The sequence below is a fragment of the Chiloscyllium plagiosum genome, chromosome 28 (assembly GCF_004010195.1).
Source record: "Chiloscyllium plagiosum isolate BGI_BamShark_2017 chromosome 28, ASM401019v2, whole genome shotgun sequence".
Classification (NCBI taxonomy): Eukaryota; Metazoa; Chordata; class Chondrichthyes; order Orectolobiformes; family Hemiscylliidae; genus Chiloscyllium; species Chiloscyllium plagiosum.
The window spans coordinates 13,776,250-13,795,019 of record NC_057737.1 but is presented as its reverse complement, the minus strand read 5'-3'; the positions used below and the strand labels follow the sequence as shown (position 1 = coordinate 13,795,019).

The following is an 18,770-nucleotide window of genomic DNA, read 5'->3' as shown; positions in this document are numbered from 1 at the left end:
TGCTCTGCCCTCATCAATCTTCTTTGTTACTTCTTCAAAAAACTCAATCAAGTTTGAGAGACATGATTTCCCACGCACAAATCCATGTTGACTATCCCGAATCAGTCCTTGCCTTTCCAAATACATGTACATCCTGTCCCTCAGGATTTCCTCCAACAACTTGCCCACCACTGAGGTCAGGCTCACTGGTCTATAGTTCCCTGGCTTGTCCTTACCACCCTTCTTAAACAGTTGATGGTTAGAGCTGTTGTTAAAATTGGCTAAGCATGCAAGAATACTTCACCTCCGTAGGAGTTGCTATCTTCAGCAAAGAAGGAGAGAAATGGCAAAATAAAAACCAGAGCTAGTGTATAAACCATGAACCATAAGAGATTTAAATGATTTTCCTGAGCTTCATGTTTCAAAAAACTTCTAGAATTAGTTTAGAACTACACATTCTTTCCTCAAAATTGTACAGAGTCGGAGGTAGGCGCCTTAACGTTACTAAGAATAATAATTTTGAGTAAAGCATTTGATATGTCATTCACTGAATCACACAGGTGTTCCCCAGCCAGGATCCCTTGGACAGGGCTGATTTCAATGCTGTGGAATACATCAACACACTCTTCCCAACAGAACAGGTAGGAGAGCTGAAAGAACAGTGGATGTTTTTTCTATGACAGGTGATTTCTCAAGTGTTCTGTCAAACAGTGACTATGTTCTTCTGGATATCTGAACTGTCCATTACAACCATCAGAAGCTACTTAATCATTAGCTGGATTTTTGCAGAAACCATAGCGTATTTATCTGCCAGACATGGTTTTTAAAAACTTTATTCTTAGGAAGACATTCATTTGCTGCTTATCAATGGGGCATTTATTCTGTGTTTAGAGTTCCTTAATGAGGCTGCTCGATCGTATAAAAGAAAAGTAATTGCTCATTCACTCATTACTGGTTATTGGGCATTGCTGTCTAAAAAATGGCTGCTGAATTTGTCTGCATGACAGTGACACCTGAAGTGCTTTAGTGCAGTCCTGAGAGAAGAGATATAATGCACCACTGTGAGCCTGCAGCCCAGAAATAGTTTGAAGTATTTGTGTTATGTAAATACCCTTTGTACTTTTGAATTACAGACAACTCTGGGCTAGGAGTCTCTGATGGGGAAATATGCTGGTATGACGCTTTCTGGTGCTTAGATCAGCTTCTCATCCATTTGAGGCCAGATATGTTGGCTGTATAAGAAACTGTAAATAAGGAAATTAATATCAACCTTTTTCTCTGATTTCCAGAGATGCAAAATCCTGACTGAAAATGCATTCCTGTTTTGTGCGTGTCTTAAAAAGTTTATAAGATAATCTTTAATCTTCTCAAATCATTATCAGTTGATACTAGTTTCTTGGTTTCAGTTACAATTTTTACACTGAGTTTATGTAACAGTGGGTGTCATGTAGTTATATTCAGCTGATGACATACTTTTCTGGAAGTGATTGGCTCTGGTTGAATTTGGCGTGTGCTGTCAGCGATCATTGCATTCAGCAGAGTTCTTTTGGGATTCCTCCCTATTGGCTATGTTTGGAGTTGACATGCATCAAGATAGCCCAAGACCAAGAGGTTTCCATTGGAACTGAAGCCTCAAGAAAATTGATTTCCATGCACTAAATGGAAAAGTAATAATCCTTATTGCGGGGCTATGTCTGGAGTGGTATCAGTGGGAGGGCAAACTTGAATACTGCTCTTTCCCTTAGCTCATGAATGTAAACAAAACGGAGGGAAACTTATGTAGAAAGAGACAAGTGAAGGAAATAAATTGGTGGAAAACAAAATCCCATTTTCTTTTTGGAATATTCCGGATTAGTTTAAAGTTGCTAATCTGCAGGAGTTAAACAAACCCTTCAAAAATATCCTGTATAGGATTTTCTGAATTTTTAGAGATTTCTGCCACCAAGTCAAGCTTGTACAACTTTATCCATCCATCATTTTAAATGTGATTATGTGCTATTATTTTGCAGTGATTTCCCTGTGTTTTGTTAAGCATGGTGTTAGCATGTGCAAAGGAACCTCCATTATCTGAAGGATACGGGCGGGGAGTATTCTGTTCGGTTAATCGAATGCCGGATAACATATTTTAGCCAATCATCGCAACCTTAGAATCTTGCTGGATAATCCAATATTCGGATAATAGAATGCCAGGTTCCTCTGGACACATTTTTTCCATTTGAGGGAAATAATGAAAATACTGCCGAATTACTGATTGTCCTGATTGAAACTGTTTAGTCTGGATGGAAAAACTGTATGCAATGCCATGAGTCATAGAGATGTGCAGCACGAAAACAAACCCTTTGGTCCAACTTGTCCACGCTAACCACATATCCCAACCCAATCTAGTCCCACCTGCCAGCACCTGGCCCATATCCCTCCAATCCCTTCCTATTCATATACCCAACCAGGTGCCTCTTAAATGTTGCAATTGTACCAGCCTCCACCACTTCCTCTGGCAGCTCATTCCGTACATGCGCCACCCTCTGCGTGAAAAAGTTGTCCCTTAGGTCTCCTTTATATCTTTCCCCTCTCACCCTGAACCTCTGCCATCTAGTTCTGGACTCCCCCACCCCAGGGAAAAGACTTGTCTCTTTATCCAATCGATGCACCTCATGATTTAAGAAACCTCTGAGGTCGCCCCTCAGCCTTCGACGGTCCAGGAAAACATCCCCAGCCTATTGAGCCTCTCCCTGTGGCTCAAATCCTCCAACCTTGACAACATCCTTGTAAATCTTTCCTGAACCCTTTCAAGTTTCCGATAGGAAGGAGACCAGAATTGCACACAATATTCCAAAAGTGGCCTAACCAATGTCCTGTACAGCAGCAACATGACCTACCAACCAACTCCAGTACTCAATACTCTGACCACTAAAGGAAAGCATACCAAACACCACCTTCACTATCCTATCTACATGCAACTCTACTTTCAAGGAGCTATGAACCTGCACTCCAAGGTCTGTTTGTTCAGCAACACTCCCTCGGACCTTACCATTAAATGTACAAGTCCTGCTAAGATTTCCTTTCCCAAAATGCAGCACCTCTCATTTATCTAAATTAAACTCCATCTGCCGCTCCTCAGCCCATTGGCCCATCTGGTCAAGATCCCATTGTAATCTGAGTTAACCTTCTTTGCTGTCCACTACACCTCCAATTTTGGTGTCATCTGCAAACTTACAAACTAAAAAATTCTATGTTCATATCCAAATCATTTATATAAATGCTGAAAAGTAGAGGACCCAACAACAATCCTTGTGGCACTCCACTAGTCACAGGCCTCCAGTCTGAGAAACAACCCTGCACCACCACCCTCTGTCTTCTATCTTTGAGCCAGTTCTGTATCCAAATGGCTAGTTCTCCCTGTATTCAATGAGATCTAACCTTACTAACCAGTCTCCCATGGGGAATCTTGTCGAACGACTTAGTGAGGTTCATATAGATCACGTCCACCACTCTGACCTCGTAATAGTTTTGGTTACTTTTTCAAAAAACTCAATCAAGTTCATGAGACATGATTTTCCATGCACAAAGCCATGTTGATTCCTAATCAGTCCTTGCCTTTCCAAATACATGTACATCCTGTCTTTCAGGATTCCCTCCAACAACTTGCCCACCACCAACATCAGAGTCACTGGTCTATAGTTCCCTGGCTTGCTCTTACCACCCTTAAATAATGGTACCACATTAGCCAACCTCTAGCCTTGACTGGCACCTCACATGTGACTATCGATGATACGAAGGTTATGTCACTAGATTAATAGTGTGGAGTTTGAATGCCATTAATGGGGAATTTAAGCTCAGTTAAGTCTGGAATAGAAGCTCATATCCCTACTGGTGCCCAGGAAGCTACCAGATTGTTGCAAAATCTCATTTGGTTCTCTGTTCTGCTTTTGGAGAAGGAAATCTGCCATCCTTCTGTGGTTTGATCTTTCAGGCTCATGGCTACAAGATTGACCCTTGGTTGTTCACTAATATGGTCTGCTGAGCCATGCTGTTGGTTCAAGACCACTATGATTTGAAGTATTGCAGTATTCAAAATACCTCCTATTAGTGATCGACAAATGAGTTCTGGCCTTGTGAAATCATACCCATATCCTGTGAATGAATAAAATCAGCCTATATTTAATCAAGCACTAATGTGAAATGAGTCTCACTTGTTACTTTGGGTGGCCAAATTTGACATGGATTTCAGATGTAGGCTGCGTTTGCAATAATACTGCAATGTCATTAGACAGGACCACTTTGTATTGATGCTATAATGTGACTACCTCCTGGTTACTTTGAAAGCATTCAATTCAACAGATGTACAATCGGATCAACTCTTTTGCCTTACCGTAGTTCTAAGGCTAGCACTTTAAGGAGAGACTATTCAAATTATATGTTTTTGTTCTTGGAGAATTGATTACCTTTTCTGATTTTTGACAAAGTTGATCACGTATTCTCCTCCGTTACCTGACGTTCTCCTCCATTGTCATCCAGTTGCATGGTACTGCACTTGGAGAAAGTGAGGACTGCAGATGCTGGAGATCGGAGCTTAAAAATGTGTTGCTGGAAAAGTGCAGCAGGTCAGGCAGCATCCAAGGAGAAGGAGAATTGACGTTTCGGTCATAAGCCCTTCTGCCCAAAACGTCGATTCTCCTTCTCCTTGGATGCTGCCTGACCTGCTGCGCTTTTCCAGCAACACATTTTTAAGCTTAGTACTGCACTTGCCTTGCTCTGTTCTTATCTGTCCGTTATAGCTAGTGTGCCATTTCCCACCATGGCGTCACTTCTTGCACTTGTACTGTTATAGTCAGTGTCGCCCAGAGATCTATCCTCTTATTTCCCATCTTTCAGGTGCTCCTCGGTGACATTATCCAAGGTACCTTCCTACTTTTCATATGTGTGATGTTTACATTTAGCTGTAGCTCTTCATTGTTGCTCTGAATTTCTCCACTGTGCTAAATTATCAAACTGGTTATCTGACAGTAAGGAGGGAAGAGGCAAATACTTCCCAAATATTATGAAGACTAAAGCATCAAATTCTGTTCCCTAGCCACAGCAATCATCTCTGTTCCAGGCAACTGAGACGAAGCCTGCCTGTTTGCAATTTTGATTTCATGTCTGATTTTGTGATGGGTTTTTGATGACACTTGCTAAGACTATCTTTTTCCGCCTCCAATCTGTGGCTCAATTCTGTTCCTGTCTCAGCTTATCTGCTGTTGAAGCCCTCGTTCACACCTTTGCCACTTCTGGATTTGACTGTTCTAATGTTTGCCTGAAAGGTCTTGTTTCTTACGCAGAGGAGAATATACAAGAAGAATAACTCTTAATTACCTACTGCTGCATCAGCTGCAAGATTTGGAATTTTTGGAGGGATATGGGCCGGGTGCTGGCAGGTGGGACTAGTTTGGGTTGGGATATCTGGTCGGCATGGACGGGTTGGACTGAAGGGTCTGTTTCCGATTATAGACGCTATAATCCCTCTGTTTCTTTACCTTTCTTTCCTTAAAGCTTGTTTTGGCTATCTGCCAAGACAGAACGTTATGTGACAAGGTGTCAATATTTACTTACAAATGCTTCTGTTTAATATGGGACATTTTATGACATTAAAAATGTTGTATAAATACACAGTTGTTATTGATCTGGTTTGTGTTGGGATGCCAGTTGCGTGATTAAGTTAATTTAATTGCATTGTGAGTACTCAATTGGCAACTTTTCTATGTGAGTGAACCAACACATTAACTATGTTAGATGAAGTGATTTTGATGTATATAGTTAAAAGAAATTAAGATTGAAAGAATCGATATTTGCTTGAAGAATTAACTGTGCTTTATTTGTTCTACTCCACTAGGAGTCACTGTTTTACTGAATTTAAAGCTGCTTTTTGTTTGGATACTGAGTGTTCTCTTATTCTTGCTTTTCTTTCTCCCCTAAGTCTTTGGCCAACATTGATGAAGTTGTAAACAAGATTAGACTAAAAATCAGGTAAGTGAAGTAAACTGTTGTCTCTTGATTGGTAGGAAAGATTTCACAGTGTGCCAGTTAAGTGTCTTATTTGAATGTACATATTTGAAGATTGATCATTTCTATTCTTGTGACGTGTTTGACAACATCAGTAGTTTTGGTTTACTTCACTTGATGATCTTGTGCAGCAGAGTCCCCTGCTCCAACCTGCACCCTCTGCAGTCACACCCCTCCCCTCACACTCACCCCCTTACTCCATTATTGGCTGTGGCATTATCTGCTTTACTCTTAAACTCTGGAATATTACCCCAAAGCTTCTCTGCCTTGCCGGCTCCCCCTCTTCCTTAAAACCCATCTTTGACTTGCTTTTGATTATCCCTTGGGGAGTCATCTTTGCTATTCATTTTCTTAATTTCACTTCCACGAAGTACCTTAAGGTGTTTTTCTATGTTAAAAGTGTTATATATGCGAGTTGTTAGGTACTGAGCTGGTTACATGTGCATGATGTTATGTCCATAATGTGCACAGCTATATGGCAACAAAACAATCTGAACATGGGAATGGGATATATTAACTAGTTTCATTTTAAAAAAAAAAGTTATTTTTTCAAAGATCTGTGACAGTGCTTGTTGAATGTGTTTACATGTCGATATTATTAACACTAACTTCCAACTTGTTATTGTTTGATGATATGGGTATGTTTTTCTCTACTTCTAATTCCTGGATTATAGATCAGGTGATGAGTTGGGCCTCAGCACTGATGTTTGGAGTCACCATTTTGCAGCTTCCCCACCAAAGCAATTGTTCCTATTATTGAACTCTCACCATTGTGGTGCCCTAAGGACTGCATTAACTGGAAACCATTAATTTTAACCACTATAGTTTCCTGATCATAAAGAACTGCTGTATTATTTCCAATTCTTCCTTCACTTTGAGAGTTCTGTTCCTTGTTTTCAAATCCACCCCCACCGCCCCCTTCTGAACTTTCCCGATTGTATTTTTTGCATATTTTGGTTGCCATACCTTTGACTGTGGAAGTCCAAATCTTTGGAACTTCTTCCCACTTCACTGCTTTTCTTTCCTCCTTTAAGACACCCTTTTAACTTAGTTATTTGACCAAGCTTTTGGTCATCTGCCCTAAAATCAAATTGTGGCTCAGTGTTAAATTTTGTTTGATAACACTCCTATGAATATGATTGAGATGTTCTGCTATGTTAAAGGCACGGTATAAATGTATGTTATTTTATGTGGGACTTTTAATATATTAACTTGTAAGTCTTCAATGGCAATGCGCACAGGTTATCTAAATGAAGTGTAACATTCAAATGTGATTATTGAGTGTAATCAAAATGTGATTACTTTCAACGGCATTTTCCATTGTGGAAATGAAGGATTTTGTAATGCAGATAGTTACTAAGGGATTGCACCAAAATATAAATTATATTTTTTATAATTTGTTTTATAATTTAAAGTTTGTGTAGATTTAGGCATTTTACATACTGTATTCACTTTGCATGCAGTATTTGCAAATAGCACGTACATGAGACTTATTGGTATGATTCCATAAATGCTAGTAAAAATGTTCAAGCACCTCGTAGCTGATTACCTGACTGAGTGAAAATTATAAGGGGTCTTATCTACATGAAGTCTGTGAAACATTATCCCTTGATTTCTATATCAGGGTTCAGTTTGCTAATCTGTCTCCATTATTTCCATTGATTGAGATTGACGGCATTAATTTATGAGTAAATTCAAATGTAGATGGTAGGGTTTTTTTTTTATTCGTTCACGGGACATGGAAGTTGCTAGCCGCGCCAGTTTTTGTTACCTGTTGTAATTGCCCAGAGGGAAGTTCAGAGTCAACCACGTTGCTATGGGTCTGGAGTCATAAGACAGTTTTCTTTTTCTGAATCGAAGAGTGTGGTGCTGGAAAAGCACAGCTGTTCAGGCAGTATCCGACGAGCAGGAGAATCGACATTTCGAGAATAAGTTCCTGATGAAGGGCTTATGCTTGAAAAGTTGATTGTCCTGCTCCTTGGATGTTACCTTGACAGGCTGTGCGTTTCCAGCACCACACTCTTTTTGACTCTGATCTCCAGCGTCTGCAGTCCTCAGTTTCTTAGTTTCTTTTTCCAAAGGACATTAAATGAACCAGATTGGTTTTTCTGAAAATCAGCAATGGTTTCATGATCGTTATTACACAGTCTTAATCCCAGATTTTTATTGCTCTCAAATTTCATTGTCTGCCATTTCAGGATTTCATGGGTCCCCATGAAATTACCTGAGTCACTGGATAACGCCGCTAGAATATCATCACCCCTTAAATTAGTTAGTGTCTGATCGAAATATTGCAGGATAGCCGAGTAATGTGCATCACTTTCACAGTAATTAAATTACCAACCACTCTTTGTTTGTAGAAGTGTTTCTTAATTTCACTCTGTACTATTTATGCTATACTGCCGGAAGTTCTAGACTCTCCAGTAGCAAAAATAAAGTATGTGGGGAGCTACTGGTTCCCCTTTATATCTTAAGTATTGATCAAATCTTATCCTTAACTGTCCAAATTTCAGAGAAATACATCCATTGTTTGATTGTTGTTTGCAGTTTAAGAGTCCAGATATCATTCTGGTATATCTACGGTGGATTTCCAAAACCATTACATTCTTCTGAAGATTTGGTGCCCAGAACTGCTCATAGTATTCTAGGATTGCAGGGTTTCCTAATCTTATTAGAGTTTTACATAGCTGTGGTAGCATTTTTAATCTCTGTATTCTAGTCATTCAGATTAAAGGCTAACATTCCATTCACTATTTTGATCATTTCCTATAGCTGTCTACGATGCTTTAATGTTTTATGTACCTGGATCTTTACTGGTTGTGGCTTTTCACCAGTTGAAAAGCACTTTAATTTATCCTATTATGCCCTTCTTTGTGCATATATTGAAGTACATCTGCCACTGTTTTGTGCATTTACTTGATCTATAAATTTTTCTTGTAACTCTGTATCCATGTTGCGCTCAATGCCACCTATTTTTCTATTCTCGAATTTGTGGTTGAAGGTCAACTAAAGATTTATAAGCTCTTCATATGTGCTAACTGAAAATTACTTTTAATCATTTCCAGCAATGAATACTAGGCTAACTGGTATATAGTTTCTGACTTTTCCCATGTTGCCTTTGTTGAATAATGGAGTGGAATATGCAATTTTTTTTTTTCCCAGTTGATAGGACCAGTTCCTGAATTCAGGGAATTTTGCAAGGTATAGTTAGAATATTGCCAATGTTTTCACTTACGCCCTTCTAAAACTCGGCAGTGGAGACCCTGCACTCATGGGAATTTGCCACTCTTCAGTGTCATTATTGTCCTAATTAATGTTGTTTTACATATTCAAAGTCACAGTTGAAAAGTGTGATGCTGGAGAAAGCACAGCAGGTCAGCCAGCATCTGAGGAACAAGAGAGTCAACATTTTGAGCATAAGTCCTCCTTCGGGAATTCCTGATGAAGGACATATGCTTGAAACATTGACTCTCCTGCTTCTCCAATGCTGCCTGACCTGCTGTGCTTTTCCCAGCATCACACTTTTCAACTCTGGCTCTCTATCGACTGCAGTGCTTGCTTTGCCCTAGATATTTAGTCAAGCCAAAATACAATTAAAGTGACCCCTCCATAGACCAATGTCAGAACAATTTAAGTGTACATAATAGATGTTTGTAAGATTATAGATTCCAGAACTTAACATTTCCCCAAATCATTTTATCTGTTTCAGTCTCTCTTTACATTTGTACAATGTCTCTTTCAGAACTAGGAACAGTTGAATTATCATGCCAGATTAGGACAAAAGTATTTTACTTCCATTAACATAGAAAGAATAATCAAAAGCTGAGCTTTTCTATAGTATCTTTGTTGAAAGAAGCAAATCTAGTTTAATTGCATGAAAATCATGCACTTCCCTCAGCTCTGCTCTTGAACCCCGTCCTTCCAACCACAACAAGGATAGAACCCCCCCAGGTACTCACTTTCCACCCAACCAAACTCTGGATACAGCACATTATCCTCTGACATTTATGCCACCTACAGTCAGACCCCACCACCAGGGATATATTTCCTTCCCTATCAGGATTCAGCAGATGCCATTCCCTCTGCAACTCCCTCATTAAGCCTACGCCCTACACCAACTCACCCTCCACTCCCAGCACCAATCTTGCTGCTGCAAGAGGTGTAAAACCTGTGCCCCCCCCCGGCCCACCTCATCCAAAGCCCCAAAAGATCCTTCCACATCTGGTAGAGATTTTCATGCACATCCAAACACCTCTTCTACTGTGTCCGTTGCTCTTGATGTGGTCTTGCCTACGTTGGGGAGACAGGACGTCAACTTGTGGAACTTTTCAGAGAACAACTCTGCGACACGCGCTAAACAGCCCCACCACCATATGACTGACCACTTCAACTCCCCCTCCCCTTCTTCCACAGATATGCAAGTCCTGGGCTGCCTCCAACACCTAATCCTAGCGACCCGATGCTTGGAGGAAAGATGCCTCATCTTCTGCCTTGGGACATTCCAACTTCACAGCATCAACGTTGATTTCACCTGTTTCCTTATCTCCCTTCCCCCTGCCTTCTTGAACAGTCCCACCTATCCTACTTATTTCCTAACGATCCACTCCACCCTCTGTTCCAACCTATCACCATCACCCCTGACCTTCATCTACCCATCACCTTCCCAGTTACCAGCCCCACCCTCTCAATTATGCCCCCAAATTCCTGATGAAGGACTTGTGATCGAAAAGTCAATTCTCCTGCTCCTCGGATGCTACCTGACCTGCTGTACATTTCCAGGGCCACATGTTTTGACTCTGCTTGAAAATCATGTCCATTTACTCACAAAGTATATCCCATTACAATATAGGAACAGGAAAGAAATGTTATCAACACAGGTCTGTTCCATCATTTCATGAAATCATAGCTGATAAATTCAACAAGGAATTTGTCATAGAGATGTACAGCATGGAAACAGACCCTTCGGTCCAACCTGTCCATGCTGATCAGATATCCCAACCCAATCTAGTCCCACCTACCAGCACCCGGCCCATATCCCTCCAAACCCTTCTCATTCATATACCCATCCAAATGCCTCTTGAATGTTGCAATTGTAACAGCCGCCACCATTTTCTCTGGCAGCTCAATCCATGCACTTACCACCCTCCCTTAGGTCTCTCTTATATCTTTCCCCCCTCACCCTAAACTTATGCCCTCTAGTTCTGGACTCCTCGACCCCAGGGAAAAGACTTTGCCTATTTACCCTATTCATGTCCCTCATAATTTTGTAAACCTCTACAAGGTCACCCCTCGCTTCCGATGCTCCAAAATTAAACTCCATCTGCCACTTCTCTGCCCATTGGCCCATCTGGTCAAGATCCTGTTGTAATCTGAGGTAACCCTCTTCGCTGTCCACTACATCTCCAATTAATTTGTGGAAATATTGTTGCATTTTTTAACATGAATTGTTTTGTGTCGTGGATTGTAATCATGGATCACCCATGGTGGGCATTTGAACATATGTTTTTTAAGAGGACTGATGTAGCCGAATGATTCTAGCTTCATGAACATCTCTGACATTAATTGTTCCACTTTTGGCCCCACCTTCAGTTGACGAAGCATTAAACTTGGGAATACCTTCCCTGCATCTCCTCGTCTACCCGCCTCATTTTACTTATGTAAGACAATCATTAAAACCAGCTTATTTGGCAAAGGTTTTTCGTTTTGTGACTTTTTTTTTCATGGTTTGGTGTCATCTGTTTTTTAGTATAATGCTTCTGTGATATTTCTTGTGCATGCAAGTCAAAGTCACTTTTTATGCAAAAATGCAATGGTTCATGTACATGGAAGCAAACGTATTGCTGTGTTAAAAAAGAGCTGTGTCCAAATTATGTCTAAACTTTGACTGTTTGGATGACAGCCAGGAAGTATGCACTAAAGGCTGGACTTTGTGCTTTTTATTGTATAATGTCCTTGACATTAAAAAACATATTTCTTACAATTTATTGCGTAATATAACTTGTGGTTGCATCCCTTTCAATTGCAAACTTCACATACGTTTAGTACTGAAAAATTCAAATGAGCGATCACTCTCTCCACGAAGTGATAGAGATGGATGCCACTTAGATCCATGTTGTCTTGCAATTTCAATAAAGGTGTATTGTAAGGCCTGTCGTCATGACTGCTACCCATCAAGCCCAATCACTCAGCCCAAAACAGAGAATTTCCTTATGGCCCAAGTTCTGGACTTTTTTAGATGGATTCCAGACTTTCAGTTCTTGAAAGCATGGCATCCTGTATCCATAGACGCCTGTTTTATTATGTCATATTTTTGCAAGCATTTGTCCTTGTAATGAAATTGAAGATTTATTTCGGATTTCTTTTCCTGGTCAAAGTATACAGGGTTAAAATGAAATATTTCTAACTAATTCAGAAAAATGTAGAAAGCACACATGATAAGTGATAGACTTTTGTTATGCACAATTAGATTCTTCCCTTGGACCAGAAAAGTGACTTAGTACATCTGTTAAATGCAGATTTATGAGTTCTATCGTGTCCTGCAGCTTCCCTGATAGCTGGGTAAATATGGACATCCTAAACGTGGACAATTTTAGCTTCAAAGTGTGACACTGATTATCTTGTGTACAAGAGATAAGCCTGGTCCTTGGAGGCTCACAAACGGCTGATTGTCCAAAGGCAGCTCTGAGGAAAAACAATTTTTGTTCCAGGAAGTTTTCAAAACAATTTGCAGCTATATTTTGAGCTGCATGACAAGAAAACTGCCTCCTCAGTAGTAGTAGGCTAATCAGGCTCTGTCATAGCATGTAGCCATGTAATGAATGAGAACTGTGTGTATAGAGTAATCTTTCAGTTGGGGATTAGTCAAAGAGGTCTTGACATTTCAAAGAGAATAATATTTGTAATTACTATTTATACTGAGTACTGACCTTTTACCTGTTTAATGCTCTGGATTTTGTAGTTTATCAAATTTTTTTTTTCTTTAGATTCCCTACAGTGTGGAAACAGGCCCTTTGGCCCAACAAGTCCACACCAACCCTCCGATTGTGGCCTAGAATTTAGTGTTTATTTAGATTTTGTGGCAGCGCGTGCTGTATTTAGTAAATCCAGACACTAGTGACGAGATTGTCTGACTGAGTTTTCAAAAAATTGCCCAGATAATAATAAATGTTCATGAATCCTAAGAAAAACATTTAGTGAGATCCTGAGAACACTTCCGTATTTGAGTGTATTTCGACAGATTTTTTTTGTAATTTATATAAACTAAGCATTGCAGTTTTTTTGACAACTATCTGCAGAATCTTTTCTATATTTGTGTTTTTGTGATCCATCTTGATCCCAGTTGCATTTACAAATGTTGCAATCAGAGCTTCCATAGTACTGCAATGTAGCTGTTGATATGTCTGATGTATTATAAATAAAGCCAGGACACCGCTGGTCAAAGAAATCCAATGCTGTTGCAATCTTTTATCCCTCACTGAAAATGCTGAGCTATTGTATAACTGAGGAAAAGAAAAATGTGGCCAATGCATGCAAATCTCTGTTGATGGATTTTGCATATGCTGTTAACTTTTTTATTATTCTAAGTTCCCTGGAATGAAATATGTGCCTCTTCATAGGACCTAAACCATCAGTCAGTATCATTTACTTCTACACACCTGTGATTGGAGCTGAGTATGTATTAATATGTGTACGTTTTGGAGGCTGTTCAAGGTCTGGGCTGTGATTTACTTTTGACTCTTATTAACCTGATGGAAAATAATGACTTTTTTTTTAGAAAATGTGTCTGATCACGGTTTTTCCCATATTTCTGGAACTTGGAACTTCTGCTGACTTTTCTTACTATTCTACATTGAGTGAAAGGATATTTTTGTACATTAACCAATCCGAATTCCTCCCCAGGCTACGTATGCACTGAGAGCATGACCTGCTGGCAATGTTGCTAAAAGATGCATAGGTGTATACTTCAGAGTGGTAGTGTTGCACTTTTAATTCCCCTCTGTCCGGATGAGATCAGTCAGCTGAGTGGGGAAATTGCATCTTTCCATTGAGATTCAAGCATCCACATCAGAAGATGCTGAATGTTTTATATATGATATTGGTTTGTTGCCACTTATACAAAGTGGCAAGCCAGAGACAAAATCATAGAACAATTAGTAATAAATCCCAGGTGGCACAGTAGCTCAGTGGTTAGCACTGCTGCTTCTAGTCCCAAGAGCCAGGGTTTGATGTGGATTTTGCACATTCTCCCCTTGTTTGTGTGTTTCCTCTGGGTGCCCAAGTTTACTTCCACAGTCCAAAGATGTGCAAGTAAAGTAGATTGGTCAGGCTAAAATTCCCATAGTGTCCAGGGGTGTGCAGGCTAGGTGGATTAGCCATGGGAAATGCAGGGTTACAGGAATAGGGTAGGGAGGGTGGGTCTGGGCGGGATGCTGTTTGGAGCGATTCTATGAATTCAGCATAAACAGCTTAGCAGAGAGTGTGGTTGGAATATGGAACTACCTTTCGCATGGAATGGTTCAGGTCATTAGCATAGATATATTTAAGTGGGTTGCTATAACTTCATGGGAAGGAATGGAATTGAAGAGCAAAACAAACAAAATGTTGTGGATGCTGGAAACCTGAAATAAAAAATGTTCAAGCAATTCAGCAGATCTGGCAGCATTGATGGAGTGAGAAGTAGAGTTAAAGTTTCACATCCCATACGACTCAAGTCTAATATGACTCTCAAAATGATCATGTTAACTCTATTTCTCTTTCTTCAGATACTGTCAGACTTGCTAGGTTTTGCAACTTATTTCTGTGTTTTTATTAAGGAGTTGAAGAATATATTCATAGGACGCAATTAATTAAAATGGAAAGAGACTTGTGTGGAGCTTGAAATCTGAAGTAAACCGTGATGAAGGACCCGAAACGTCTCCGACTGAAGTAAACCTGTTGGGCTGAATGGTTGAGAGAAAGTGTATGAAGAGATGTGAAGAGGGGTGGGGGACACATGAGATGTAAAGGAATGGGAAATTGGGCAGGGAGAGAGAGAGAGAGCATGCATCAAGAGATGTGAAAGGGTTGGGATGGGATGGGGGGGGGAGGGGGAGAGCACACGTAGAGTCATAGAGATGTACAGCACGGAAACATATCCTTTGGTCCAACCCGTCCATGCCGACCAGATATCCCAAACCAATCTATTCCCACCTGCCAGCACCCGGCCCATATCCCTCCAAACCCTTCCTATTCATATCCCCATCTAAATGCCTCTTAAATGTTGCAATTGTACCAGCCTCCACCACATATTCTGGCAGCTCATTCCATACACGTACCACCCTCTGTGTGAAAAAGTTGCCCCTTAGGTCTCTTTTATATCTTTCCCCTCTCACCCTAAACCTATGCCCTCTAGTTCTGGACTCCCAACCTCAGGGAAAAGACTTTGTCTATTTATCCTATCCATGCCCCATATAACTTGTACACCTCTATAAGGTCACCCCTCAACCTCCGACGCTCCAGGGAAAACCGCCCCAGCCTGTTCAGTCTCTCCCTATAGCTCAAATCCTCCAACCCTGGCAACAACACTGTAAATCTTTTCAAGTTTCACAACATCTTTCCAATAGGAAGGAGACCAGAATTGCACACAATATTCCAACAGTGGCCTAACCAATGTCCTGTACAGCCACAACATGACCTCCCAACTCCTGTACTCGATACTCTGACCAATAAAAGAAAGCATACTAAATGCCGCCTTCACTATCCTATCTACCTGCGACTCCACTTTCAAGGAGCTATGAACCTGCACTCCAAGGTCTCTTTGTTCAGCAACACTCCCTAGGACATTACCATTAAGTGTATATGTCCTGCTAAGATTTGCTTTCCCAAAATGCAGCACCTTGCATTTATCTGAATTAAACTCCATCTGCCACTTCTCCGCCCATTGGCCCATCTGGTCAAGATCCTGTTGTAATCTGAGGTAACCATCTTCACTGTCCACTACACCTCCAATTTTGGTGTCATCTGCAAACTTACTAACTGTACCTCTTATGCTCGCATCCAAATCATTTATGTAAATGACAAAAAGGAGTGGACCCAGCATCGATCCTTGTGGCACTCCACTGGTCACAGGCCTCCAGTCTGAAAAACAACCTTCCACCACTACCCTCTGTCTTCTTCCTGTGTACCAGTTCTGTATTCTGTATTGTCGAATGCCTTGCTGAAGTCCATGTAGATCACATCTACCGCTGTGCCGTCATCAATCCTCTTTGTTACTTCTTCAAAAAACTCAATCAAATTCGTGAGACATGATTTCCCACGCACAAAGCCATGTTGACTATCCCTAGTCAGTCTTTGCCTTTCCAAATACATGTACATCCTGTCCCTCAGGATTCCCTCCAACAACTTGCCTAGCACCAACATCAGGCTCACTGGTGTATAGTTCCCTGGCTCATCCTTACCGCCCTTCTTAAACAGTGGCACCACGTTAGCCAACCTCCAGTCTTCCGGCACCTCACCTGTGACTATTGGTGATACAAATATCTCAGCAAGAGGCCCAGCAATCACTTCTCTAGCTTCCCACAGAGTTCTCAGGTGCACCTGATCAGGTCCTGGGGATTTATCCACCTTTATGCATTTCAAGACATCCAGCACTTCCTCCTCTGTAATCTGGACATTTTGCAAGGTGTCACCATCTATTTCCCTACAGTCTATATCTTCCATGTCCTTTTCCACAGTAAATACTGATGCAAAATACTCGTTTTAATATCTTCCCCCATTTTCTGCGGCTCCACACAAAGGTAGCCTTGCTGATCTTTGAGGGGCCTAATTCTCTCCCTAGTTACCCTTTTGTCCTTAATGTATTTCTAAAAACCCTTTGGATTCTCCTTAATTCTAATTGCCAAAGCTATCTCATGTCCCCTTTTTGTCTTCCTGATTTCCCTCTTAAGTATACTCTTACTTCCTTTATACTCTTCTAAGGATTCACTCGATCTATCCTGTCTATATCTTACATATGCTTCCTTTTTCTTAACCAAACCCTCAATTTCTTTAGTCATCCAGCATTCCCTATACCTGCCAGCATTTCCTTTCACCTTAACAGGAATATACTTTCTCTGGATTCTTGTTATCTCATTCCTGAAGGCTTCCCATTTTCCGGCCGTCCCTTTGCCTGCGAACATCTGCGTCCGATCAGCTTTGAAAAGATGTGGGAGGGGGGCAGGGAGTGAGTGAGTGAGGTGAGGGTGTGAAAGGGAGATTATGAAAAATGAGGCAGAGAGAAATTATCAGAGATTGGGGAGAGAGCTGCTCTCCAGAGTTGGATTGTAATAGTTAGGTGATTTTAAATTAATCATATTTTAATTAGATGTGTCTTGTATTCTTGCCCCTATTAATTCCTCTACCTTGTCCCCCCTCTCTCCAAGGGCTGCATTAGGATTTTAAAATATGCTGTGAACAAATCTGATATTTTGATATCACTACAGCAAGAAAACTCACTAATTAAAAGTATAGGAGTAAAGGGATACAAGTTTTTAATAAAAAGTCAGTCTTCATTTCAGCTGTAACTGGTACAAAAGGTTCAGCAGTTTCAGAAATTGCCTTCAGTGCCAGTGATATAATTGTCAAGTAAAGCTTCCCTCAGCCAATAACCTTTGGTTTAGATTTTCATTTAGCCCAGTACAATATGCATTTTAAAAATTCCAGTTGTCAGTTGCTTTGCCTTTGCTGTGGAACTATTTTGTGGATAAATCTTCAATTATTTTTCGTCTTGGAATATTGCTCTTACTTCATGAACTTTGCTTTAAATTTGAATCTGTGATTGGAGTTTTAAAAAAAATTATTGTTTTTGAGGTTTGGAATATCTATAGCAGTCTCTATATTCATGAGAAAATAATATTAAGTTGCAGCTGACTGAAATTTGAATTGCATTTAAGCTCGACATATGATTTTAAAAACCACGTCCTGGAGAATTAGGTTACTTTTTGCTATCTAGTCACCATCAATTCTTTCGCTTTATCTTCTAGTTTCACGAGGGAGGATGTAGCCTTTTCGCCAGTATCCTGTTTCCACCTACACACTCAGTTGGCTGTACAGAGGCTACATTCCACCTCTGCAAAAACTCTTTAGGATAAAAATGCTTTCTTTTTTTTTAGTTGTCTTATAACCGAAATCTTTTAGAAATAACACCAAACTTTACTTATAAGTGTTGTGACTGGGGAAGTATGTTACCGCACAACCCTTTGAATGCTTGCTGTAGTTTCACTGTGGAGAAAGTGAGGACTGCAGATGCTGGAGATCAGAGCTGAAAAATGTGTTGCTGGAAAAGCGCAGCAGGTCAGGCAGCATCCAAGGAGCAGGAGAATAGATGTTTCGGGCATAAGCCCTTCTTCAGGAATGACGAAGGTGTGCCAAGCAGGCTAAGATAAAAGGTAGGGAGGAGGGACTTGGGGGAGGGGTGCTGGGAATGCGATAGGTGGAAGGAGGTTAAGGTGATGGTGATAGGCCGGAGTGGGGGTGGGGGCGGAGAGGTCGGGAAGAAGATTGCAGGTCAAGAAGGCAGTGCTGACTCCGAGGGTTGGGACTGAGATAAGGTGGGGGGAGGGGAAATGAGGAAGCTGGAGAAATCTGCATTCATCCCTTGTGGTTGGAGGGTTCCTAGGCGGAAGATGAGGCGCTCTTCCTCCAGGGGTCGTGTTGCCATGGTCTGGTAATGGAGGAGGCCAAGGACCTGCATGTCCTTGGCGGAGTGGGAAGGGGAGTTAAAGTGTTCAGCCACG

The 18,770-nt window shown here is 40.8% G+C and overlaps 1 protein-coding gene across 1 annotated transcript in view; it reads left to right on the top strand.

Annotated features, from left to right (window-relative positions):
• The window catches only part of vps53 (VPS53 subunit of GARP complex), a 231,859-nt gene that overhangs the window by 4,613 nt on the left and 208,476 nt on the right, over positions 1 to 18,770 (top strand). Inside the window, exons 2-3 of the mRNA XM_043718341.1 lie at positions 540 to 620; positions 5,933 to 5,982. Of these exons, the coding sequence (XP_043574276.1) occupies positions 540 to 620; positions 5,933 to 5,982 (131 nt within the window). The remainder of the gene's footprint in view (positions 1 to 539; positions 621 to 5,932; positions 5,983 to 18,770) is intronic.